The 27,277-nt window shown below is 37.5% G+C and overlaps 1 protein-coding gene and 1 long non-coding RNA gene across 3 annotated transcripts in view; one reads left to right on the forward strand and one right to left on the reverse strand.

Moving 5' to 3' along the window:
• The window catches only part of LOC141518292 (uncharacterized), a 38,551-nt gene extending 25,387 nt beyond the window's left edge, over positions 1-13,164 (reverse strand). The window contains exons 1-2 of the long non-coding RNA XR_012477148.1: positions 12,944-13,164; positions 4,094-4,197 (exon numbers count right to left, since the gene is read on the reverse strand). This is a non-coding gene — a long non-coding RNA (uncharacterized LOC141518292). The remainder of the gene's footprint in view (positions 1-4,093; positions 4,198-12,943) is intronic.
• On the forward strand, positions 1,951-27,277 carry SOX30 (SRY-box transcription factor 30). Of its 2 annotated transcripts, none has more exons than XM_074230167.1 (5): positions 1,951-2,013; positions 5,621-5,860; positions 7,494-7,673; positions 17,952-18,444; positions 26,244-27,275. In XM_074230167.1, the coding sequence occupies exons 1-5, from the start codon at positions 1,989-1,991 to the stop codon at positions 26,623-26,625; spliced, it is 1,320 nt and encodes a 439-aa protein (XP_074086268.1). In that variant the 5' UTR covers positions 1,951-1,988; the 3' UTR covers positions 26,626-27,275. The 2 variants fall into 2 exon arrangements, with proteins under 2 accessions (XP_074086268.1, XP_074086264.1); XM_074230163.1 differs by lacking the exon at positions 1,951-2,013 and adding an exon at positions 2,668-4,113 and having other exon boundaries at positions 26,244-27,277.

Raw genomic sequence — 27,277 nt, forward strand, 5'->3', positions numbered from 1 at the left:
TGAATTGCCTTAGCCCTGTTCATTATTTATTTATTTATTTATGTAGGACTTATTACCATTTTATTTTAAGTTTGTGTCTACTCTTTTATCCTCACAGATTTTTTTTTTTTTAGGTTTTTGCAAGGCAATGGGGTTAAGTGGCTTGCCCAAGGCCACACAGCTAGGTAATTATTAAATATCTGAAGCTGGATTTGAACTCAGGTACTCCTGACTCCAGGGCCGGTGCTCTATCCACTGCACCACCTAGCCACCCCCTCACGGATTCTTAATATATTTGTGGGAGAATATACTTCTGGTTTGGAGGGAAATGTTTTATAATTATCTTTATTATATGACATTTAAGTGAATTTTTTATTATATAACTACAGAGTCTTCTCTGTTTTAGGGGTTTTATGGGAAAACAAATCAATGGGGGTTCGTGGAGTAGATTAGGAAGAGAGCTAATAAAAGGACTACTTATGGAATCTTGAAAATAGTAATAATTACCTTTCTGGACTTATCAATCTTAGAAACAAAGGAAGTTAGAGTCTACAGACCCTTTCCCATTTGGGCTACAGTAGTCTTGATTTCGTGGGTCTAGTATTAATTTCTCAAAAAGGATTGAGTGGGTGTGAGAGGAAAACATATGACTTTTTATATGTGAGTAAGGATTCTTCCTGTAGTGTGTATGCTATTAATAAGCTTTCTAGTTAGATTAGAGGCAGGCATGACTGTGTATCTGTTCCTTGGAATTCAGAATAAGATTAGCACAGACTGATTACATGGGAGTGGAGATATTGAGATTGGTATATTTAATTAATTAGTTAATTAATGGATACAAAATATAATGATAACTTGCTGTAGGATAGTAGTAGTAGTAGTAGTAGTAGTAGTAGTAGTAGTAGCAGTAGCAGTAGTAGTAGTAGTGACAATAGAAAGGATATGACAGATTTACAAGACATTGTAGAGTTAGATTTAGAGGTAGAATAAACAGGACTGAATACCTAATATTAAGATGAAGATAATAAAATGAATAGCTTTAGGCTGCTAAGGTTGAGCTTTATAATTACTCTGTATATCTCAAAGTAATTTCATTTTACTCTATTAAGAAATGCTTCATTAAAGTTCTCTTTTAATATCTTTTGATAGGATATAGGTAAACTCTCAAACATTGCCACTGTAGTAGACTTTGGTGGGTCCTACCAAGTTGGGAAGACTTCAAATATGGACCTGAAGATGAACTGTGTAGATACTTGATTTTTGAGGACTGGTCTAACTTCAAAAAGACCCATTTGCAAGGTTGGACAGATGTTTATGATTTTGACCACAAAGACCACCTACTAAGACTAAGAGAAATTGTGATCTCTTTGGTTGAAGAATGAAGTCATAGATCTTTGGTGTAATGAAGTATATGTCTTGAATATTTTTAAAAAATTCGATGGTTTTAATTATAAAATAATAAAGTGTTCACACTGATGAGATCTGAATGGAAACATATATTGTTAGTCCTGTAAAGGACTTGAGACATCATGTATTACAAATCTCTTATTTTGCATATAGCATGATTAAGTGAATTTTCCAAGGTCAAATATCTAATAAGTAGTGGAGGCAAGAGAGTTAAACCATATACAAATATAGTGGCCTTTCCACTATACCATATCTGCAACTTAAGAATCTGAGATACATCACTAAAACAGGTCTGGATCTAGAATATGGATAATATATTCTTTCACTGTGGTAAAGCCTTAGACTATCAAGGGAATTTGAGGATGAGGATGAGGTGGTGGTGGTGGTAGGGATGATGATGGTGATGGTGGTAGGGATAGTGGTGGCTATGGGAGTTTTCAGGATGTGAAGAAACTAAGGTTGTCAAGTTGCCAAACAGCTATTTGATGAGCATATTATCACAGAAGCTTATTGTGTCTTACTGGAACATAGAACATAAGAATATAGAACATAAGCTTATAGAGCTAGAAGGGACCTTCTGCTTCAACACCCTCCTTTTACAGATGAAGAAACTGAGATTCAGTGAAGGTAAGTGCTTTTTGTCTATCTACCAATTAGAGAATAAGTAGCAAAATCAGGATTGGAACCCAGTTGTCTGACTCCCACCATGGTCTTGTAATTAAAAAAGAAACGAGTTTGACAATCCTGCTTTGAAATCGTAATTTTAAAGACTAGTGTTCAGTTTAAGCCAAAACCCCATTTTGAGGGTAGGAAATCATGGCTGAATTTCTCTTATTCCGTTTGCTTTCAAACGTGACAATGCTGCCCCAAAGCACTCCCTACTTGAAGAAGTAATTCAATTCTGCATTTGCCTGTGCCGATTCTTGCACGAGGTCAAAGCTGACCTTCCTAAGGAGGGCTCCAGATATGTGAAATGGTTTGGGGTTTTCTTTGTTCTTTTCTTTCTGTTTCTTTGTTTTTGTTTTGTTTTAGACGCCAAACAGTAATTAAAGCCCTTGCCTCGGTGCCTGCCTCGACGCCTCGGCCAGGGCGGCGTGGGCCCCATGGGCCGCGGAGGTCGGGCGGCTCCCCCCACGTGTGAGGCGCACGAGGGCTGACCCCCGGGCAATGGCGTGGAACCCCCGCGTCTCCAGGGAAACGCCATTGTCGGGCGCTCCTGCCGGGGAAGTGGGTAACTACGGACAACGGCCAGGAGAGAACTCTGGGAGAGAGAGGGAGAAAAATGGGGCGCACGTGCCGGCCTCGGTGATTCGAGGGCCCGGCGCGAGGCGCAGTCCATAGAAGGAAGGGGGTGGGCGGAGGGAGGGCAAGCGCGCCTGTCATTGGAGGGGCTGGGGTTCCCCCTAGCTTGCGATTGGACGGCGCCGTCCCGGGGCGCTGCATTTTGAACCGCGTAGCGTTCTGGGTAGCAAAGGGTTTGGAAGGGTCTTAACCGAAAGGGGGGTCGCCAACAAACGGCTGAGCTCACAATCCGGGAGCGGGCCGGGCCCCCCCCGCCCCCGCGCACCCCCATGGAGAGAGCCCGGCCGGAGCCGCCGCCGCCGCCGCCGCCGCCCCGCCAACCGCCGCGGGGGGCCCCGCCGCGCCCGCTCCGCCCTGCCCTGCCCCCGCTGCTCTCGCTGCCCCCGGCCGAGGGCGCCCCCTGCCGGCAGCCGGCCGAGCCCCCTCAGCCGCCGCCCGAGTCCCCCCCGGCTCCCCGCCCGGGCCCGGGGCCCCGAAGCCCCTCCCCGTGCCGAGCCCCCGGGGAGCTGCAGCCCCCCCCCGCGAGGCCCGGCCCCCGCCGCCCCCCGGCTGCTCCTGCAGGTGAAGGCGGAGCAGCCCCCCGCCGCCGCCGCCCGCCCCGCCCGCCCCCGCCATCCTGCTCCTGCACCCCGGCCCCGCCGCCGAGGAGCCCGCCACGCCCCCGGGCCAGCCCCCCCGCCCCCCCCGCCGCCGCGGCGCCCGGCCCGGCCCGGCTGCTGCAAGTGAAGTCGGAGCAGGTGCTGCTCCTGCCGCCCGCCCCGGGGCCCGGGGACGGCGCCCCTGGCCGGAGGGAGCCGCCGCCGCCGCCCCAGCACTTCCCTGCCGCCAGGGTGCTGCAGGTGAAGGCCGAGAAGCTGGAGGTGCTGGCGGCCAGGGACGGGGGCGGCCCGGAGCCGCTGGCCAGGAGGGGCGCCGAGGGGGGCCCCAGGGCTGCCAGAGGGGCCAAGGGGGAAGGCCCGGGCCCGGCGGCGGAGGAGAGGAAGGGCAGCAAGGCAGAGCTAGAGGAGGGCCGGCGGGAGATGGCCCGGAGCAATGGGGAGAGCAAAGGCCTCGGGCCCGTGAGGGAAGGAGCCATAAAGACTGAGGAGCCCGAAGGGATGCACGAGGACTGCAGGCATGGCAAGGACGCTCCCCAGCTCAAGCCGCCCGCATCCAATGGCCTGCTCCATTCCAACAAGGATGTCATTTTGGCTCAGCCTCCCAGTGGATTTGGCCCACATTCACAAGATCTGAGGATCCCCTTGAGTCTTCATACTGTGCCCCCCGGGGCCAGAATCCAATTTCAGGGACCTCCGCCTTCGGAGCTGATACGATTGACTAAGGTGCCTCTGACACCAGTGCCTATAAAAATGCAATCCTTACTGGAGCCTTCAGTAAAAATTGAAACCAAAGATGTCCCACTCACCGTGCTTCCCTCAGATGCAGGTATTAGACAGCAGGGCAATATGGTTTTCAAAGCTTCTTCCGTGTTGCCCCATAGCTGACATTTCAGCAATTCAGAAGCAAAAACTAGGGGGAAAAAATGATGGAACTCTGATTCTTTTGCATTGTAAAGTCTGCACAGGTATCACTTCCAATTGAATTGTATGTTTTCCAGTGAAACACAAAAACAGGTGTATGATTTCTAAACACCTTAAAAAACCAATACTTCAAGAACTAGAGATAAAACTTTAAAATGGCCAAATGCACCCAAGCAGAAATATAAACATTTGGTTAGACATAGTGTGCAAATTAACATTTTGAAAATAGCAGCTAAAATGTAACTATTAACTTTAACATTGTATCATTGGGAAGTATAAGGCAAAAAAAAATTCAGAAGATAAACAGTAAATGGTTATGAATAGCACACACATAAAATTCTGTATTTTAAGAGGTAACTCAAACATAGATAAAATTTCTTCTTGGGCCTCATAGTATTCACTCCATTTGAAAACAAAATAATTAAGGTATGGAAATAACTATAACTTATTGCCAAATTTCTTAGATTAGAAAAGTTATTCTGAAGGAATGAATGCCTTGTAATTACCAACGTCAGATTAGCAAATAAATATTTCTGTCCAGTACTTAAGTACATAGCAATGACTAATTGTTATTCATTAGTTCAGTCTGCATGCTCTACAAAATTTATATTTTTAATACCATTTCTCATATTAGCTTTTTTCTTTTTTTTGGTAGTTTCTATTCTTACTGTATTATTCCTAATTCACTCCTCCATTCTTACTCTATTTCTTTCTATATCAGTTACCTAACATTTATTAAGCTTTTTAATAATTTTACCACTGTACCCCTTCAGTTTGTCCTTTCCTTAAACGCTCTTGCTTCCTTTCTTTTGTTTGCATCTTTGCTTCAACCTAGATCTCATTTATAAAAGGAAAACAAAACTAAGAGGAAGTTGAGACAATGAGCTCTTCCAGAGATGTAGAATCCATCCTCCTTACTGTGATTAGTGACTTGCCTCAAGGACAGAAAACCAGCTTTTTTCATTTATTTATGATTCAATCTCTGGAAATGAGGCTAGCGGTAATAATTAAACATGCTGTAAAAAAACAACTGGTGATTATAACTCATTTTGCTCCTATAAATATTCACTGGTTTATTATATAAGGGAAATTATTAATGGGGACTAGCTGTATGACAATCATTTTCAAGGTATTTGGTACAGTTCATAGAAGTAATAAGCCAACAGTTACTTATGTTTTCAACAAGCGTATTGTTCTCTGTTAAGGAAAAGGAGAGTCATTCTAAGCTACAGTTTAGAATGGTGAGTTCAGGGACTGTAAGTTCTGGAATACTGGCAGTTCTTTTGCTAAGTATAGTTTGGATTTTTTCCAATGCTTTATAAATAATTGAGTTGAGGAGATAGAGGTACTTTCTTATATAAAACTGTATGTTCATCCCTCATTTATTCAGTCTATTGATTTTTATCTCATAGGAATACCTGATACTCCCTTCAGTAAGGACAGAAATGGCCATGTGAAGCGACCCATGAATGCATTTATGGTCTGGGCAAGAATCCATCGGCCAGCCCTAGCCAAAGCTAACCCAGCAGCCAATAATGCAGAAATCAGCGTCCAACTCGGGTTAGAGTGGAACAAACTTAGTGAAGAACAAAAGAAACCTTATTATGATGAAGCACAAAAAATTAAAGAAAAGCACAGAGAAGAATTTCCTGGTAATCAAAAGAAAGACAAATCTTTTTTCATGTTTTTCTTTGAATTAAGACATTGGGTTAATATTTGAGACTGATGATTTTTTCTTTTTTATCTCAGTAATAAATATAGCTATGAATTCAAAAAGTGGTGCCTTACCTTGGTAGAGATAGTGACTGAACATGTGATTTCATTGGTATATGCAGTTTCCATATGAGGAAACTGCCTCTATCAATGTAGGTAGATAATTTTTCTGAAACAGTCTTACTATCCCGAGAAAAGACCTGCCCAGTCACAAAGTTAGACTATGTCAGAATCAGCACTTAAACCCAGATCTTCTTAGTTTCCAGGCTAGCAACATAGCTACTGCAATATACTGCCTTTGGTCACTGTAGTAGTTTGATAGAATTTAGCTTAAGAAAGCTTGGTAAAGGGTGGCTAGGTGACGCAGTGGATAAAGCACTGGCCTTGGAGTCAGGAGTACCTGGGTTCAAGTCTGGTCTCAGACACTTAATAATTAACTAGCTGTGTGGCCTTGGGCAAGCCACTTAACCCCATTTGCCTTACAAAAACCTAAAAAAAAAGAAAAGGAAAAAAAAGAAAGCTTGGTAAACCAAGGGATTTTTATTTATATACAAGCTTAGCTGCTGTGTGTGTGTGTGTGTGTGTGTGTGTGTGTGTGTGTGTGTGTGTGTGTTGGGGGAAATCATTGTTTTATATCCTAAAATACTATATAAGGGATTAATGAGTTTCTTGTTAAATCTTCATTTTGAGTAGCTTCTAGATGAGAAAAAGACGCATGGGAAAAGATATAAAGGTCTGTTAAATTTTCTTGGGTTTAGAAAAGTGAAATGAAATGTATGTCCTGATTTCAACTTTGCAAAGCTATGTAGAAAGTAAAAAACTGTTAGTTATATCAAAAGAGAATAATACTTAATGCACCCTTGTATAAATGACCCCATGAGGGTGAAGAGTTGTCATTATACTGCTTTCCAGTATCATGTGATTATCAAAACATTGCTTTTGCCTTTCGTTGTATTTTTCCCTAGTCATTATAAAATAAGAAATGAGTTTATTTCCCCTCTTACAGTAAAGATAGTAAGCTTAAACTTGTGTAAATCCTTACTGGTATGACAAATGGGGCTGCAGTGTTTGTTGAATTGAAGATTTGTAGTATATTGATCCTCTTTTGTTCCTTTTTAAAGTCAGAAACAAACCCCACCACCACCACCACCAAAAAATAGTGACTAGGCATAAAGAGACCATTAAATAAACCAGCACCAGTAATATTTTATAAATTTGGAACATTATCTTTTAGGTAGATTAATAACTTTAGAACCCTTACATAATGGCCTTTTATCTTGATTCTTCCACTGACAGTATAATTACATTAAATTTTTCTATGCCTTAATTGCTCCTCCTTTAATTATGGATTACAGTGACTACTATTCAGAAGCTTTTAAAAGTGTATATTTGCATAGTAAATTTAAATACATAGAATAGAATACTTGTCTGCTATAGGATGCTTTGCTTTTTTCAAATATAGTCAACAGTTATGTAAGAACACAGGAATAGTATGTATGTATGCATATGTGTATGCATGTATGTATCTATCTATCTATATTCAAATTACAAATGGTATCTAATCTTCCATAGGTTGGGTTTATCAACCACGTCCAGGCAAACGAAAACGCTTCCCCCTAAGTGTGTCCACTGTATTTTCTGGTACTACGCAGAATATCATCTCTACAAATCCAACAACAATTTATCCTTATCGCTCACCTACATATTCTGTGGTTATCCCCAACCTTCAGAACACTATCACTCATCCAGTTGGTAAGTTAGTTTTGCTGTTGAAAGTCAATTATTGGGGTGGCTAGGTGGCGCAGTGGATAGAGCACCGGCCCTGGAGTCAGGAGTACCTGAGTTCAAATCCGGCCTCGGACACTTAATAATTACCTAGCTGTGTGGCCTTGGGCAAGCCACTTAACCCCATTGCCTTGCGCAAAAAAAAAAAAGAAAAAAAGAAAGTCAATTATTTTTATATGTATAAATGCAGGCTTAACTTTTAAATTAGTTATGATATATATGGATGAATACCCATGTACACTTAACATTTTAGAATTTGAATAGCTAGAAATGAGAAATGAGAAAAATGAGAAGAGATTAAAAATTAATTGAAAAGTTCCAATAGGATTTATCACCATATTAAAACACTAGATTTGCAAATGGGTAACATACATTCCACGTAAAATAAATTAGATCTCTCAAGAAAATCAGGTTTCAACTAGATGAATATAAGGATTTTATATATAATACAGGACTAAGGAAATGGGAATCTCTCTGTTTTCTAAAAATATTCTGAAGATATTTCATGAAAATTCTCATACTTTGAGATCATGAAAGATCTTTTTTTTGTTGTCTTAAAATGAGATAATTGACCTCGTAAACAGTTAAATATCTGTTTGATTCTCTATTTTTGTGTAGCTCCTGTGTAGTTTTACTGAATAAAACATTCTAATGTCTTGTTTATAAAGGTTTTCATTTTGGTGAAGATTAGTGTTACGTTCAAGTTCAGTAGACTGTTACTGATAGTGCCAATAAGAGTTTTTTTGGGGGGGTTGGCAAGAGGTGAGTAGGGTAAAACTAATGTTTTGCATATCAACTTCAAAAAGTTAGCTTCAGAATAACAGATTTTAGATTTACCATATTTTAATTTATTCTTTTTGAGTTTGTTTATATTTTTAATTTTCTTTTAAGTAGCATAAATTTTCCCAATAGCTCAAGTATTACTTTTCCATGTTGCAAATCGATTTTCTTTAAGAATCAAATGATATTTCTTGATTCTCCTATTGTTAAAATTATCAAACAAGTTTATATTGACTTTCTTCATGATTTTCATAACTTTGTAGACAACAATCTTATTTTCTCTTTTATCTTTTCAGACTAAACTTGGACATTTTCTATGTCTTCTTAGGTAATTTATGAGATGTGTGATTCTATCAAAACCTGGCAGGGATCCCAACATTAATATTTATTTATTCAGTCATGACCTTCTCTTCTACTAAATTGTATTTAAACCTGGAACTGTTAAGGTAATCTTGTCCAACACCCTCATTTTACAAGATGAGGAAATTGAAGAGAAGCTAATTGATTTTTCAAAGTCAACAGGTAGCAAATTGAAGTCAGGATTTGAACTGAAGTTTTCTCAGACTCAAAAATCTAGTTTTCTTTTCACTGTGCCTCACTGTCTCTTCCCCATCTCTCCTTTGCTTTCTATCTACTGATTGTCCTCAGTCTTTCATCTCTGTCTCTCAAATAACACAATTGGTATATTACAATTCTTTCATATTTAAACCATTTATGAGTTTCTAGAGATGGAAATGACCTTTAGAAGTCAGTAGTTTCAAGGATAACATCTGGGGATCTTCCTATAGCTGAAAGTTATATTGATACCCTATCAGTTATCTGGAACAGTGATCATTTATAAAAATAGAGAATATTTTATTTTTATTTTATACTTTTTGTACTTTTAGTTCCTCTAAAACATGTAGTTTGTAAATTGAGTCTAGCAAAAGGTGTTCTTGGATTTAATGTGTCTATATTAGTTTTTATGAAGAGTTTGATAATTACAATATAATGGATTTCTTTGGTAATTCTATAGATTTTTGTTTTATGCTCTTCAAAATATTATTTTAATAGAGTCAAAGACTCCACCAGAATCTCAGAGGAGTCCATGCTATAAAAAGATTTAAAACTCCTTACTTAGAACATTATTTTAATATTTTTGGTTTGACTGCCTTAAAAAACTTTGGGGAGCTTTCTGAAACTCTTTATTAATAAAGACTAAAAGAACTTATTGAACCACTGGTATATGATTTTCATCTTCTGAATACTGCCATTTCTGCCATAATGATCCAATGATGATCTCCCTGTCTTGCTAGCTTCCTGCTTGTGACGTTTGTAGGAAACTTTTTAACATTAACTTTCCTCAAAAAGTCGTCCTTGAATTTGAATTTTTCCCCCATCTAACTTAATTACTTTTCCTTGATCTTTGGGTTTTTTTTTGTTCTCCCTACTTAGACATATTTTTACATTTTTCTATTAGATAACTTTTTCCTAACCAGTTAGTCTGGTCCTTTTGGTCTTTGGCATACATTTTGTATAGGTTGCCAGCATGATATTTTTAATCAGCTCCTACAACTCCTATGAGTTTCTTACTTGAATTATGCCTTTTTTTAGATTTGCTTCTGAAAATACTTAAAAATGAATAATCATATAATTTTTTGTCTTCTCTCAGATTAATTACATTGAAATGTCTTAAAACCATTAACTCTCAGATTCATATTACATTTGGCACCAGTTTTTTCTAATACCCAGAATTGAGTCTATTGCTTTTTCTTGTAGATTGTACAGTAATTTGCTCTAGAAGCTAATCGTTGTCTTATACAAAACAACTTGTTACACTTTCTTAACCTCTTAAAGTACTCAGCCAACTCATATATGAATTACAAAAGTATTCCTTACTACTTTGAAATCTAGCATTCTAGATTTTACCCAAGCCCAGCTTAGTTTCATTTTCTTGGTCAGGTAACCAATGGTATAAGTCTGTTGCCACATACTTATCTAGTACTGCAAAGTCTTTTATAAATTTTTTATTGTACAACATGTTACCATAAAATAGATTATCACATTCCCAGCTGTTATCCCATCCTGATCCATTCTATACAATTTATAGAATGGCAGCATCATATATGAGGCATTATCTGGGATAACAGATTCAGAGAGTTGATCTTTATAATGCCTCCAATCAGGCATTTTAGTCATTCTATTTTAAAGACATTAGAAATTTTCATAAGGACATTTAAATATTTTGGCTCTGTCTTTTTTTTGGCATCATTCACATATGATGAGTGTTCCATTATTTTGGTTTCTACATATTTCTTCATCCTGCTGTTGGATTTCTTTCCCACTACCATTACACTTCTTTTTCATTGAACTTCCATAAACTTTTAGTTTTAAGACTGTTTTGATATTCTTTTCATTTCTCACCGGTAAAAATCCTGCCATTTTGCCTTAATCCTAGGACAAATTATACCTTTCTCAAAAGGTCTACCAGCTCCTTTTTAATTTATGTATGTATGTATGTATATATAAATGTGTAAATATACATATATATATATATGCATATGCTTTTTTCTGCCATTATCTCGTCCATATGTTAAGAATTTCTTTCACAATTCTAGCACATGAACTGGTACTATTTCAAGGACTATAAGTTTTAGAATTCATTTTCATTTAGAACAACCTAAACTGGATGTTAATCAGGAATTTTCATGGCACTAATTCTCAATACTCAACTTGAACCATTCAACCTTCTAGATAATCTGCCAAGTAGTAATCCTGGTAGTGAAGTGCTTTTTATGACTGAAACTCATTGCCATCTCCTACTTCTGTCTATTATTTGGGCTTTTCCTCTCTCAAATGAATTCCTCTAACATAAAATGGTTTTGTGTCATCAGATAAAATATGCATTCCTCTCAGAGAGGTGCTGCAGTACCTCTAAGTATTATTAATGAAGTGTTTTGTTTCAGGAACTCTTTAGCTGCCCTTGACAAACAGAAAACCATTCTTGTCCAAATGAAGAAGAAAGCCATCTGCAATGTATATAGAGATATGTTGCTTAAATCCCCTGGAAAAGTCCTTTTAATAAAGTCAGCTGAACATAGAAGGAAAAGTTTTTGTTCTCAATTTGAGTTGGTGGCTACAGTTGAAGCACTGAAACTGTCTCAGATAGGCCAGCCCAACTGAGGAGAAACTAGGGGATTTAGAAACTGGGATACACCATAGAGATCATCTACTCCAACTAAAGGACCTCCATGGTCCACTTGGTCACCAGAAAGTATAGAAGGCCCACACTGTGCTCTGTAGAATGTCATGACACAGAGATAAAAGAATGCCCCTCTCAGAGGTGAACCTTAAAGCTTCCCTCTTCTGGAGAATGAGAAGAGGCTACACAGTGAAGCCATGAATGAGCAACAGTAAATCCATATTCTGAAATATATCTTTATTCTCCTTATATTCCTTCTATCTGTGATAGCAAAATTTTTGTCAACAAAATGTATCCTTGAAATTGCATCTTTCATGTTAGTTTTATTTAGAAACAACAGGACGTATTTAGAGATAATAGATGACCTGTCAAAGGTCACACCAATAGTTAGTGATAGGGGCAGGACTCAAATCTAGAAAACAGAATCAGAAAATTTTTGAGTTAAAGGACACCTCCCCCTTTAACCCATCCTCCAAAGAAGTCCCCATTACACTATCACACAAATAGTCTTCCATCCTGTTCTCTTTCCCTTCCACTTTTGAATACTCCTGACTTAAAAATTGGTACCTTTTCCTGACATCAGGTCTAGCAATTTCCATCTATTGCTATAGATTCTGGCCTCTTGATCCAAATAGAACAGTTCTAATCTTGTATCCTCTTGACATCACATCAAATACTTAAAGAAATCTATCATGGGCCCCCATTAGCATTTTCTTCTCCAAGTTAAACATCCCAAATATTCCTTTAGCTATACTCTCATAGAACTGGGACTCGAAGAGCTTCATCATCATGGTTTCCTCTCCTTTGGGCCTTCTCAACTTAATCAATTCACTTCCTGAATTGTGGGTATGGTTTCACCCAAGAGCAAGATCCAGAGAAACTGGTACCTCCTTCTGAAAGGTATCCCTTTTTAAATGCAATAAAAAATTACATACACTGCTAACTCCTACTAAGTTTATTGCCTGCTATACATCTCAGATCTTTTTTTTCAGATAAACTGTACTCTAATCCTGTCTATACTTGTGAGATTGAATTTTGGAATCCCAGTATAAGATTTTATCAGTAGTGAAATTGATCTTATTAAATTTAACCTAGTCCGCTAGCCTATCCAGAATTTGTGGATATTGACTCTGTCACCCAGGCATTAGCTGTCCCTTCTCTCATTGTTTATTTGTAAATCTGATACAAAGACCTTTCTCTAAGTTATTGTTAAAAATGTAAAATAAACATAAAAGACTAAGGACAGAACTCTGGGGTTCTCCACTGAAGGACCTACCTTTTGTAGCTAAACTTCTTGAGAAGGATTGTCTTTAATAGGTGTTTGAGGTCTCAATCTTGATCTCTTTTGACTTATGCAGTCTTTGGTCGATCACTTTCTTCTTGATTCTCTCCTCCCTCTAGGGTTTTTGGAATACTGCTCTCTCCTGGTTCTCTTCCTATCTTTCAGTCTTTTCTGCTGAATCTTCATTCAAGTCATGTTGCTAACCAAGGTTGTCCCACAGGGCTCTATCCTGGGCTCTCTTCTCTTCTCTCTATACTATTTCACTTGATGATCTCATCAGCTACCATGGATTCAATTATCTTCTTTATGCTGTTGATTCTCACATCTACTTACTCAGTCATGACCTTTCTGCTGAACTCCAGTATTATATCCCAGTTGCATATTAGATATGTCTATGGATATTTTAAACTTAACAGATCCAAATCTTGATTCATAATTTTTCCTCCAAAGCACTCCTCTCTTCCAAACTTTCATTTTATGTCAAAGGTACCACTATCTTACTGGTTCTCTAGATTGGTCATCCTTGACTCCTTATTCTCATTCTTCCATGTCCAATCTATACCAAAGTTTGTTGATTTTACCTTTGTAACATTTCTTGCATGTCTTCTCTGATACTGCCACCACTCTGGTGTAGACACTGCTGTCTATCTTTTATTCAGCTTTCAAAGTGTTATTACTAAAAAGTACAGATAGATCTAACAGTATCACCTCCTATTCAATAAACTATAATTGTTATTTGCCACCTTCAGGATCAAATATTAAATATTAAATTCTCTTCAAATCCTTTGTCACAAGCCTTTCCCTCCACTCCTACATAGCTCTTCTTATTTTATCTACTCCTCTGCCATCCCCACTTCTCACACCAAGGACAATTATTTTCTTACTATTCTTCAAGCAAGATAGCTCATCTCTCTATTCCTAAACATTTTTACTGATTGTCCCTTAGACCTGGAATGTCCTCTTTATCTCTGCTAAAAATCCCAGCTAAAAATCCCCTTTCTACAGGAAGTCTTTCTCAGTAATTCTAATGTAGCTAATTGGTGCAGAGGACAGAGCACTGGCTTTGGAGTCAGAAGGATAGGAGTTTGAATCTTGCCTCAGACACTTGACAGTTACTAGTTGTATGACCTTCAAGTCATTTAACTCTTTTTGCCTCGCATCCAGGGCCATCTCCAGTTTTCCAGCTGCCTATCTTGTCAGTGGACTCAGAAGATTCTGGAGGAGAAAATGAGGCTTGTGATTTAGCACAGCATCCTCTTACTCAAATCCAATTCATGTGTTTGTCATGACATAGCCTCCCTGATATTGTGGTCTTTTTTATGAATGAAGGACAAACATCATCATCCATGTATCCCAATTATCTCATGCATAAATTATGACCTTTTCAAAAGCCAAGGACTGCTTTCTTTGTATTCTCAGTGCTGTAGGTAAATGTAGTCTTAAGTGGACTCCACAACAGAATCTGGTTTCATAACAAGTTCAGATTCAAAGCAGGCAGTGCCAGCTTTTGCCAGACTGGGATCCATGAAACCCTTGCTGCTGGGCTGGCTGAAACATCAAGCTTAAGACACCAGATTCCTAAACTCCCGGGCCAGATTGGAAACTCCATTATTTCCACTTAGGACCTAAGGATCAGGTTTTTCAAATGACTTAAGAAGGTTGTGGGAGAGAAATAGGTGACTCTTAGGTCTTTCCTCCTTTCCATATGGTGTGACTCAGCCCACAGACAGAATGCAGCTAAAGTCAATAATTTTTTATTACATATTTTTTATTAAAGGCAATGGGGTTGAGTGACTTGCCCAAAGTCACACACTTGGTAATTATTAAGTGCCTGAGGCTGGATTTGAACTCAGGTCCTTCTGACTCCAGGACCAGTGCTCTATCCACTGTGCCACCTAACTGCCTCCAATAATTTGTTTTTGATAAAGCTATATTATTTCTTTATTTCCTTTTCCAGATCTCAATGATTTCAATTGCCCATTGTAGAAGCTTCCCAATAATTGAAGTCAAGATCATTATCCAATATTGTTCAAACTATTCTCTTCCCTTTTTGCTCTTTTACATTAGTGTCCTATTTCTGGATTTCTCAGAAACCTTTGGATCTTTGCCAATTTGCAGATATGGTTCATATAGGCCATGTGACTTGAATTCAACAAGGGCAGCTAGGTGCTCTTTTGGGTATCAATTTTCCCCTTAGCATTTTGTTCTATTCTTTTTCCTTGTCTAGAGACAAATAAGTATTGACCATCTCTGTATTCTCTGTTGTCAATTATTATCACTGCATTCTTCCCAAGCAGCAATTTTCTCTCCTTTAATCCTCCTCTAGTCCCCTTATAAGTTAAAAAAATAACCCATCTCTCTCCTACCCCAATCCTTTTTAGTAGCTGTAGATTTCCTTGCCAGGCTTAGATTATTGGGGAATGTTAGCATTGCAGACACTTAAAATGACCATGCCATGCTCTTGTGTTCATCCTTTTACATGAACTCACTTCTGTTTTCTCTTTATACCTTCTTATAATCAATAATCGGCTAGTGCTATCCCTGTGCTTGGATATCAGTCTCATAGGCAACTCCCATTTTTCTTCCTCAACAGAATTGTTTCCTTTTTCTGTCTTTAGAATTTCATCCTTCAGCATTTCTCTTCATTGACTTCTGTAGAATTCTCTGTGGTTCATGGAAATCCAAGCTGCCCTTCCTCTGAACACTTTGAAATTTATTGTCCAGAAATTTAGGATACATGTTAACCTTTGCCTATTTTTATTCTCCTTTATCACAGATTCTAAGAGGAGATATTCATCCCCCCCCCCAAGTTCCTATTATTTCCACCCAACAATCAATTATTTTCTTTTGGTGAGAATCCAGAATGGAGTTTCTCCATTTTGTGAAGGATGAAATGATTATAAAGGAAAAATAAAAAGTTAGTAGCTTCTCTATTTTGGAGAGAGAGAGACAGAGAGAGAGAGAGAGAGAGAGAGAGAATATAAATGAGTTGGGGGAAGAGAGCACACCCTCGCAGCTGTCTGGGCAATTGAATTCTCCCACTACTCTTCACTGTTATATTATACCTCTTCTCCAGGCTTATGATAGTTTCTTGAATTCCTCAACTATTTCTTCTTTCTTTCTAGGGAGCCTCTACAATTAAAATTGCTTCTATTTCCACCTCTATTGATCTTAATTCAATTGTTTACCACAACACAACCTTCTAGTTCCTTAATTTTTTCATGGGAGGTTATCTTCTTAGTGTTCATACCTGCCCCTTATCCCTCTGACTGACCCCAATGCTTCCCCCTCTAGATCCCAGATTTCATTACATGAATATTCCTTCTTATTCCTTCTTATTCTACACTTAACCCCAACTGATTCCCCTTTAACTATCCTATTTTTTTTTTTTTTTTTTTAGTTTTTCAAGGCAATGGGGTTAAGTGGCTTGCCCAAGACCACACAGTTGGGTAATTATTATGTGTTTGAGGTCAGATTTGAACTCAGGTACTCCTGACTCCAGGGCCGGTGCTCTATCCACTGTGCCACCTAGCCACCTTATCCTATTTCTTTTTAATAAGGTACATCCATCCAGAGACATATTCCGGCCCTGGGTTTCATGCTAATCAAGTCTCAGTGATGGCTTTAAAGCTTGCCATAGATTTCTATTTCATTTTACTTGTTTTAAGACATTTACACATAGATATTTGAGGCATGGGTCTTACTATTGTTTCCTTTCTTCTGTGATATTTTGGAGTTTTAATTTCTTTCCTTCATTGAGGTTACTTTTTATGATATCTAGCTTGGGTGGGCATACATAGGAAATTGTTTTTACCTCTATCTTTTTTTATTTAATAGTTGTTTTAATTAGCTATTCAAGACAACAAGCAAATAGATTCTATCAGCTTTTGTTATTTTTGCTCCATCCTTAAAGTAGCAGCTATGATTCAGAAATCCAAATTCCACTCTCAGATAGCATCTTCTTAGTCAGTTTCTTACTTCCCAAATTGATTCGAATCTTCTATATCTCTTACCTTGAATTATGAAAACATTTTATGCCCCTTTGGTCTTGCCCAGAACTCAGAACTAACTTTTGTTAGTGTCACTTGCTTATGAGAGCACTTGAAGTGGGTAGTGTTCATCCATTTGGACAAGTCTTGGGAGATTTCTTTGGTTTGACTTGAATATGTGCCTTGCAAAGACTCCTGTTGTTACCAGTTTGACAATTATCTCAGTTGTTTTAAATGGGGAAATCTCTCTTTTATTTGATATTTTTTCTAGTTGATCTCTTTATTTGACAGTTTTTCCTGCTCTGTTATTCCTTTTGGATAACTTGTTACTTTCCTCTTCAAAATTTTCCTTTAGATAAGCCCATTCTTATTTAACCTTAGTTACTTTTTCAGTTTATCTTCAGTATATCTCAATTTCTTTGAGTTTTTCTCCTTCAGATTAAATTTTTGTCATTCTTTTAAAATCCAACTAAAATCACCTTCGTAATCTGATTCCAGATTTATTGCTCTTTCCTCTAAGTTAGGTGACTAGTGAAAATCAATTTTTTAAATCAGACTGAAACATATTTACCTTGAAGTTTCTATAACATAGTGCCTGTTATATTGATACGATATTACTGGTTTTACTATTCTGGGTCCTAAATTAACTTGATGCTTGTTGAATGAATGGATTAATTTTAATGGTGATTATATATTTGAATATATATATATATGTATGTATATGTTTTCTAATTTTTCCTCTCTACAAATGTGTGAATTTCCCAATTAGCAGCTCTTTCTCTAGGAAAAGCAAGCAACCATTAACTACCAAAACTATTCTTTCTAATTTCCTTGAGGAATTATACTTAGAAACACTCTATTTCTATCCCAAAATGAGCTAGACAGAACATTCTGGACCAATCTGAAAATTTCCTTCTTATAGAAGTTTAGGGAAAGAATACAGTTAAGTTATTTACTTTGATTAGTTGTATCATGATTTTAGTAATGGATACAGACTATTTTTATTTTTTAAGGTGAAGCCCCACCTACTATCCAGCTACCTACTCCTCCAGTCCAGCGTCCAAGTCCTATTACACTCTTCCAACCAAGCGTTGCCAGCACTGCTCAGGTGGCCGTCCCGGCTCCAAGCTTGCCTCTTCGTCCAGCTCTTCCACCACAGCGCTTTGCTGGACCCACCCAAACGGACACTCATCGTCTGCATTCAGGAGCTAACCGCTCTGTAAAGAGACCAACCCCAGTCTCTTTGGAGAGTACCAGTAGAAATCCAACTAGTGCAAGTACTGCTCATGCCAGATTTGCCTCCTCTACCATTCAGCCCCCCAAGGAGTACCCCAGCGTTTCTACTTGTCCCCGAAGTACACCAATCCCTCAGGCTCCACCCATTCCACATCCTCATGTCTATCAACCCCCTCCCATTGGCCACCCAGCTACACTGTTTGGTGCACCACCTCGATTTTCCTTTCATCACCCTTACTTCTTACCTGGACCTCACTACTTCCCATCAAGGTAACAAATGAATTTTTCTTTTACATAGAAATTGTTAGTTATGTTCTTAATGAAACTTAGAAATCAAAGTCTCTTACAATATGTATGTCAATTTGAAGAACTCAGTTACTTATGCAAGCATGGTTATACCTTTATCACTCTAAGAAACTGAGTTATTCAAATGTGATTATACTCTTTATTACTTTAATTATTCTATGTTGCTTTGATTTTTCAGAATACATATTCAGTCAGTATTTTAGAGTTGAAATATGTCTTTGAGATAATTTAGCCTAAATCTCTCAGTTTTATAGATGAGGAAATTGAGACCCAGTGCAGAGAAGTGGAGAGATATGTACCTAAAACCTATTCATATCTTCTGGCTCCAAATCCAGTGCTCTTTTCACTACACCATGTGCTTTCTACATATAAATTATCACATGTAAATTGATTCTTTCATGAATTTTTGTTAAACAGCCTAGAAAGGGAAATTTGTAATTTGGAGTCAAACATTGAAATCCCTTGCAAGTGTTCCACTATCTTTTTATTAGCCTTTCTATTTTTCAAGTGTTCTGAAGTTGGTAGGTGTAGAAAGATTCTGAACATCATGGATGTTGCGTAGTGATACAAGTTTTCGCTTGCTCCACTTTCCCTATCTTTAGGCTGTTCTCCTTCCAGCTCCACCCATCTTCACCAAAAGAAAGATCTTATTGAAGGGACAAAGTGTTAACTTGAATGTATCCTATCTAGGCTGGCTTATTTCTAGCCTTTCCTTCAAGCCTAGCAGAAAAAGGACATGGGGAAGTTAAATTGGAACAGAGGAGAGTTTCAGTTCTTGGGATGGGATAGGGAGGGGAGGGGAAGATGGGCCCTGAGTTTCTTGCACCAGGTTTTTTTTTTTTTTTTAGGCTTTTGCAAGGCAAATGGGGTTAAGTGGCTTGCCCAAGGCCACACAGCTAGGTAATTATTAAGTGTCTGAGACTGGATTTGAACCCAGGTACTCCTGACTCCAAGGCCGGTGCTTTATCCACTACGCCACCTAGCCGCCCCTGCACCAGGTTTTGTGTTTGCTTTTGCAGACATCAGAAATGTTTAGGGGGTGGATCTGAATTTCAGGGTTGGGGGTATATCTTTCTTCCTGGGGTCTTCCCTTAGAGGGATGGTGTTAAATGGGCAGGGCAAGAGCCTTTGATTTTATGCAATATAAAATATTTACCCATGTTCTAAATTTGAAGCTTCCAAGACAAAATGACTTTTCTTTTTACCTTTTGTATATTGCAAAATTAAATAGATTGCCAAGTCAATACTTGAGCAGTGTTTCCTCCAGAAGAGGCAGTGGGCAGAAGATATGTCCCTTGTTCTGACACTCATTTGCTCACCATTGCCTTTTTCACTTTCCCAGTGCAGACCAGTAGTCATAAATAAGTTGAGTAACTGACCTTCAGTAAGTGGGTACCTTCTATAAATTGAGAGGATTTAGCTGAAGTGAGTATTACATATGAATGAAGCATTATATGGAGACTTAAAAGGTCTTCTAATATTATTTCGTTCAGATGCCTTATTGATAGCAGAAACCTCTAGAAGAGTTGGTGAAGATGTATTACTCTGTCTTCTCTAAGTTGGTCCTTTAGTACCATTTCAGTCTTTGGGTCTCTAAGGCTTTTAGGAGCTACAAGGTGAATAATTAAACATATCAGATATCAAATAAGATAATATGTATATGCTTTGGAAATTGCAAAGCTAGAATTATTATAATAGTATATACTAGGGTGAGAAAGACAGCATCAGGGTCTTGTGAATTTTTTAGAGGGTTATAGCTAGAAATTGATTTTAGCCCTGATATAAAATTTAAAGCATGATTTGCAAATTGCTCTCCTCTGAGCACATTATTTCATGTGAAATAGGTAGTAAAATTATTGTTATACTGATCTGCCTGTAGTTAACTTGAATTATTGAATTATTATTATTATACTGATTTGCCTGTAGTTAACTTGACTAGTCAATGACTAAGCTAGTCTTTGGTTACAGTTGACTCAAAATGTGGTGCTTTTCCCAATTATTCCACTCCACTGGTACTTATTATCAGTCTTTGAACCCCATATCTGGTTGAAATGATTGTTACTTTAGAATCCTGACAACTGTAAGGATGTTTAGGCAGCAGGTAAATAAATAGAAAAACCATGTTGGAAAGTTTAAAATCAATCATACACTGCTTATAGAGTTAAAAAGTCTTACAAATATTGACATTCTTGGGGAAGGAATTCTTTTTTTGTTAAGTTAATTCATGAGAACTCTCTAATCTTAAATGTATGTGAATTTGAAAATTCTTAATCATTTACAAAGCAGTAGTAGTTTACTGGGAATGATTCTTTGAATATAAAAATTCAGGGGATAGGGTTAGTGATTGGGGTGTTTTATAGTGTCCTACACATTGGGTATTTGAATGTCTGTTTTATTTTGTGAAGGATTAAATGGACTGACTTGTTAAAGCAGTATTAACATGCTGAACTTCATTTAATTTAGGAATTTCAAAGGATTGTGTCTTAATAACAAACTATGGTGGTACAAGGAAGAAGTTTATCTTTACTAAAATACAGATTTCCTAAACAGAAAAATCAGATATTCATATTATCTCATCTGTTGTTTTCCTATTGTTAACCTACGTACATGGGTAGTACTTGAGGGCTACATTTCATATATGTTGTCTCATGCAATCCTCACAAAAACCTTGTGAAGTAAGTAGCAGATAATTATTTCCATCTTACAGATGAGAGAGTTAAGAATATAGCTATTTCTGTAAGAGGCATCATTGGTATTGTTACCCTAATCTTCTGACTCCTGAAATTCAGCGCATGATCCTTATATTTTCTAGATAAACAGGTTGATCTTTTGTTTGATGATTAGATGATTCTTGTCAGAAAAACTCAGGGGATATCTAAAAATTAATTAAATGATTTCTTTTCCATTTCTGCACTCTTGAAATCCTGTACTTAATGCAGGTGAGAGATTTTTCTTTCCTTTCATATGATTAGGAATGCTTTTTTAAAAAGTTTGCCCCATATCTAAGCTAATTAGCTGATGTGTGAAATTATTAAGATGATATAATTATCATAATGTGTCTAGAGTAAAGGTTCTTAACCTGTGATCAATAAACTTATTTTTAAAAATATATTTTGATAACCATTTTTCAAAATATTGGTTTCCTTTGTAATTCTGTATATTTTATTTTATGCATATAAAAACATTATTCTGAAAAGGGTTCCTAGGCTTCATCAAATAATAGAAGAGCATATGACATAAAAAAGTTGAAGAACCCATGAGCTAGAGTAAAAAAGGTAATCAGATTATTAGTTTAATCAGTTTAATGTAAGATTCATTTAATGGAACAGACTCAGAAATCTTTATTTCTACTTTTATGAACTAATATATCATCTGTTTCTTCAGTAATCTTTTTCATGCTATATATAATGAATCTTCTTCCATATAGTTCCTCAGATTAGTTCTTCACTTTCACTCTGAGTAAATGTCTCCTACCCTTAAAGGAATTTTCAAAAGCATAAATTGATATAGAAACAGTACATGAAGATCCCAACAGAAGCATATTGACTTGAAAACTATGTCTTGACATCAACTATTTTCTTTTGTATTTTTAATTTTTTAAAATGTTTTCCAGTTATAAATTAATCTGGTTCTATCATTGACACCTCTGATCCAGTATAATCTGTTCTAATCTCCAAGTGAAGAAATGATACAAAAAATATCTAGAACAATTGGAGATCTTAGAGGTTTCAAATGTAGAACATTTGAAAAAATAGGCCTATCCCCTTAGGAAAAAAATAATCTTTTGTAATTAACTCTATTTTATAATCTCACAATAATAATGAATCTCATCATTTGAACTAAAAACTATTAGAAGTTTTGGAATAAACTGGACTTGATGTAAGAATAATGTATAAAAAAAATGTGCCATGTGAAATTATAAATGAGTTCCAGGGTCTACTTGGAGATTTGGAAGAATTTAGATTTGGAAGAAAGGGAAATGAGGGAAAAGTTTGAAGTTGGGACTAATTTTGGTTCAGCTATTGACAGGAAATGTCAGAAAAAAGAATTCGAAAAGACCACTTGGGTTACAGGTAGGCTGCCCTCTTCAGATCAGAAACATTCTGAGGGTATACAATTAAAGGGATATTAGAAAGCACAAAGTCCTTCTTCCTCAGTCCTCATGATTTCCTCCAGCCTAGCCTGTTCAAGAGTCCAGAGGCCCTCATTAGGGCAAGTATCACATTGTTTCTGCTTTTAACACTCAGACTGTAGACCCTTTGCCCTTCATTCCCTGTATTAGGTTGCAAGTGAGATCAGGGCATACGTGGACCAGGATTCCTGAAGCTGGTCGGTTCCTCTTTCTGTTCTTGAGAAACAGAGCATGGGAAGAAGTTACCTTGGAAATAGCTATATGATTTCCTGTTTATCAGAAATTTAAAGGTTGCACTAAATAACTCTCTTTAGAAGAATAAAGAGTTGAGTGGATGTTGTGGACTTGATGGGTTAGATTTGAAGACTGTTTGAAGACTAATTTGATGGGTTAGATTTGGAGACTATTTTATGTCCTTTTGAAATAAGCAAATTGAATTCTGTATAGGGCAATGTTTAAAACATAATTCTTTTATTATTAAAAAAAACAAGCTACTTATTCTGCAAATGTAGAAAGACCTTTATTCCATCTTTGTTTCATGCTTTCTTTGTCTTCTATGCTTTGTCACATTTCACAAGGTCGGCATCTGCAGCCTGTGACCAGGATGCCACTCCACCTCTCCATTCCAGTTCCCTTACCATATCTTTGCCCATTGCCTCACCTCTTTAGAGCCCTCCCCCTGAAGCTGCCCTGTGGTGATGTCAGTCGCTTCCCTCCTAGGGGCAGTGAGACAGCGTGTATAGCAGATAGAGCACTGGGCCTGGAGTCAAGAAGACCGAGTTCAGATTCCACCTCAGATACTTATTAGCTTTGTGACCCTAGGAGAGTCACTCAAATCTCTGCCTCAATTTCCTTCTCTGTAAAATGGGGAAATTAGCACCTCCCACCCAGGGTGGTTGTGAGGCTCAAATGAGATAATAATTTTACCGTGCCTGGTACATCCAAACTGCATGATGGAATATATTGGGATGTGGGCATGCTGATTTTCAAAGAAGCTGCCAACTCTGGTTTTTGCTATCTTCATATATGTTGGTGTTCAGCACATGTTCCTTTGGAATGAAATATATCCAACTATCAACAAATGCTTAATGAACTGATTCCCTTCTCCTTAAATTGTAAGAACTGCATGGATCTGTGCAGTTCATATCTCTAGGCTAATGCAGTAGGAAGACCAGCTTGATCTCTTTGGATCTCAGTCTCCTTGTCTGTAAAATGAATGGGTTGGATCAGATGGTCTCAGAGGATCTTCCAGGTCTAGATCTTTGATCCTAAGATTTTATGAATAGCTGCTTTGCTCCATGCAAATAGAGTTGCATAACGCATAGCCATTTTGACCTTGAAGAGCATTATTAATGGCACATACTTTTGAGCATTTTTCCAGGACCCCAGTAGGAAGCCCCTGAAATGCTTCTGTAGGCTAATGTCTATATAGGAGAGAACTTTTCTGATATTGAGTATCCATTTTTTGATGGGGAGAATGCAGAAGGAAAGTAGAGGAATAATAATTGATGTTTATTTACTACTTTAGAATTTGAAAACCCTTTTATATATATTATTTCATTTGATCCTCACAGTCTGATGAGGTAAGTACTATGTCATTTGTTCTCAGTGATTTGATAGAATTTGACAAGCATTTAAGTGCCTTAGCATTGAATTGCAAAGGCATACCCAAAACAGTCCTTGAGAGAATTGAGTTATGTGAATGTGTTACTGTTTTATAGTTCATGAATGCAATGTTTAAAATGTATGTTTCTTTTAGAACTTAAAGACTTTACATTTGGATGATATTTTCTCATATGTTATCTCATTTCATCCTCACAATCAGAGGCAGGCAGAGCAAGGATTAATATTTCCATTTCACACTTGAAGAAATTGAGGTTCAAAAGATTACTCAGGTGTTGACAGAGCCAGGACTCGGGACTAAGCTCCAAAATTCTGGACTTTTTCTCTTACACCATTCTGACTTTGGACTTTGTAGAATGCTTTATGAAGCCTTTTGTCATCACTTCAACTGAAAGGTCTATCTTCTGTACATCTGTTTCACTTAATTCAATTCTCGTACCTCCCTTAATGGCATTTATTGTGCCATTTTCATCATTTATGTATATGTTTTCTCTTCCCCACTGAAAGGCAAACTCCCAATGTACTGATGTACAGAGATGTTTCTTGCTCACATTCATATTCTTCAGTCCATTAGGCTTAAAGTCAAAAGAGTTGTCACTCCTTAGTTGTATGTCCTTGGGCACATCCACTTATTTTGGTGATCCTTGATTTCCTTTTCTTTGAAGATCAGATGAGATAAATCATATAAAATTTTTCATAATCATAATGAAAGCCTATATTATTACTCTTGATGAATGAAGACCAGCTTCCAATTGTGGTATAAATTTGTGGGAGATTGGAGGTGGGGGAATGTGATTTGAATTAAGGCTTGAAATATGAGTAGGACTTTAAAAATAAATAGGAAAAAACTATATAAACAGGCAAGATGATGGGAAAACAAAAAGACATATATAATGAACTGTTACAGTTGTCAAGGTATGAAGTAACAAGGGCCTACTCTAGAATAACAATTGTCAGAAAAATCTGAAGATATTTTACTAAGTCAGTGGATGACTCTAGTATCATTTATTGATCAGTTGCATAATTGGGGTTGGGGTACATATCTCCCTGGTATGGAGAGAGTGTGATTTAGGAAAGTTACATAGGGACTGACAGTCTACTAAGCAGATTACACTTTACACTTTTAAAGGTAAGCAGTTAATTGAAGAACAGAAGAGCATAGTTTGCCTTGACATTTGCAGTTAAAATTTATTAACATCTTCTTGTCACTAGATGGAGTCCATGAGCACAGGGAAGCATGTGTGTCAGCTCTTCCATACCTTGTATGACTCCTGTTTTGTGCCTTTGAAAGGAGAGAATAATGTCTCCAGCCTTTAACATTTATTCCCCTTGAATCAAAAGGATTTGAAGGGCAGTCATCTGACTTGTTTTATACTCCCTTGTGATGTAGCAAAATAATTTTTTCAGTTCCTCTGATTTTTCCCCTAAAAACTAAATTTGGCAAAATCTTTAAAACCATAGAATAATGTCAGTGAGTTACACTTCCTTCTGGTGATGCATAGATTTTTCATGCTATTTTTTGCCTTTTTAAAAAAAATGGCAACTGAATTTTCATCTCCCTTCCCCCCCCAAGAAAAATCAATTGACCAAAATTGACATTTCCTCCATCAGCTTCCTCTCAAAGCAAGCAGTAACTAACAGTTATGTCACACACTTCATTGAGTGTCACATTCTTAGCATGCTTTGTTCATGCTTGCATCTCCCAAGCCCTAAATGGTGTGCAGCTTTAGCAGAGGAAGGCCTAAATCCTTTTTCTTATCAAGCTTGTCAAAAGGTGAGAGGCATGAAGCAGATAATGGGGGCTGGTGAGTATTTCAGTCACGAGCTTACTTTACCACATTAAAAAAAAAAAGCTATGAATCCATGAAGTGGTTTCAGAAAAAAAAAACCCTGGTAACAGTCTAGAACCAAATGAGGATATAGTCAGTTTTCTGTTTTAAGTCTTTATGCAAAGAAATATTTAACAAAAGGTCCAAGTTAACTCCTTTTTGGTATCTTTTTGCTACAGCACGTGTCCTTATAGTCGTCCTCCCTTTGGCTATGGAAATTTTCCAAGTTCAATGCCAGAATGCCTTGGCTATTATGAAGATAGGTACCAAAAGCATGAGGCTATGTTTTCTGCCTTAAATAGAGACTATCCCTTCAGAGACTACCCAGATGAACGTACACACAGTGAAGATTCTCGAAGCTGTGAGAGCCTGGATGGAGCCTCTTACTATAACAGCCATAGCCATAGTGGGGAGGAATATTTAAACCCCATGCCTCAACTGGACATTGGAGCCTTAGAGAATGTATTCACAGCTCCTGCATCTACTCCCTCTAGCATCCAGCAGGTTAATGTAACTGACAGTGATGAGGAGGAAGAAGAGAAAGTGCTCAGGGATTTATAATTTTAAATCAAATGATATGCACAGAAAATAAACATTTCTTAAAAAATCTTTTGGGTCAATTGGTGTGAGAAAAGCCTAGAGTGCCTTGCTGACAATTTTCAACCTTGATCTGAGGAGTCAAATTCAAATGCAATTTCTGCTTTAGGAAAGTTTAGTGAAATGGAATTCCTTCTGTTTCATAGTTGAAATATTTAGGATGTGAAACAGTTTTCTTTTTATGTCAGAAATTTGCATATAAGATTTGTTAATATATTTTTGAATATTAAAAATACTCACAATTTTATGTGAGAACATGGAGTATTTCTCTGGCACCATGAGTGATGATTTCTATTTTCTCTTAGGATTCATTTGTTTAGTCTAATATATTTATTTTGTTTGACATTTATGTACTATGACTATTGTCAATTCTAATAAAATATTTTGGAAATAATTTGATAACTTTTAGCAGTGAACTGAGAGTCAGTTCCTGAATTTAATTTATACTAGTAATATTTATAAATTGCTACATGTGTTTTAATGGCACCTGGGTGGTCACTCTTGGTAAACTAGTCCTTGTTTCTAAATATTTTTGTCTCTTTGGACATTTCTTCCATTTGGCATGCATTGTTCTACCTTTGTTACACTTAAATAAACTTAGATAAAAATTTTCTTG

Source organism: Macrotis lagotis, chromosome 1, assembly GCF_037893015.1.
Source record: "Macrotis lagotis isolate mMagLag1 chromosome 1, bilby.v1.9.chrom.fasta, whole genome shotgun sequence".
In the NCBI taxonomy this organism is placed as follows: domain Eukaryota; kingdom Metazoa; phylum Chordata; class Mammalia; order Peramelemorphia; family Peramelidae; genus Macrotis; species Macrotis lagotis.

Bases quoted from the DNA above. Each gene is read 5' to 3' on its own strand.
- SOX30 (XM_074230163.1), top strand. From the start codon at position 2,958: ATGGAGAGAGCCCGGCCGGAGCCGCCGCCGCCGCCGCCGCCGCCCCGC. The intron at 5,861-7,493 runs GTAATCAAAAGA...AATCTTCCATAG, and splicing joins GCACAGAGAAGAATTTCCTG to GTTGGGTTTATCAACCACGT. The intron at 7,674-17,951 runs GTAAGTTAGTTT...TTATTTTTTAAG, and splicing joins CACTATCACTCATCCAGTTG to GTGAAGCCCCACCTACTATC.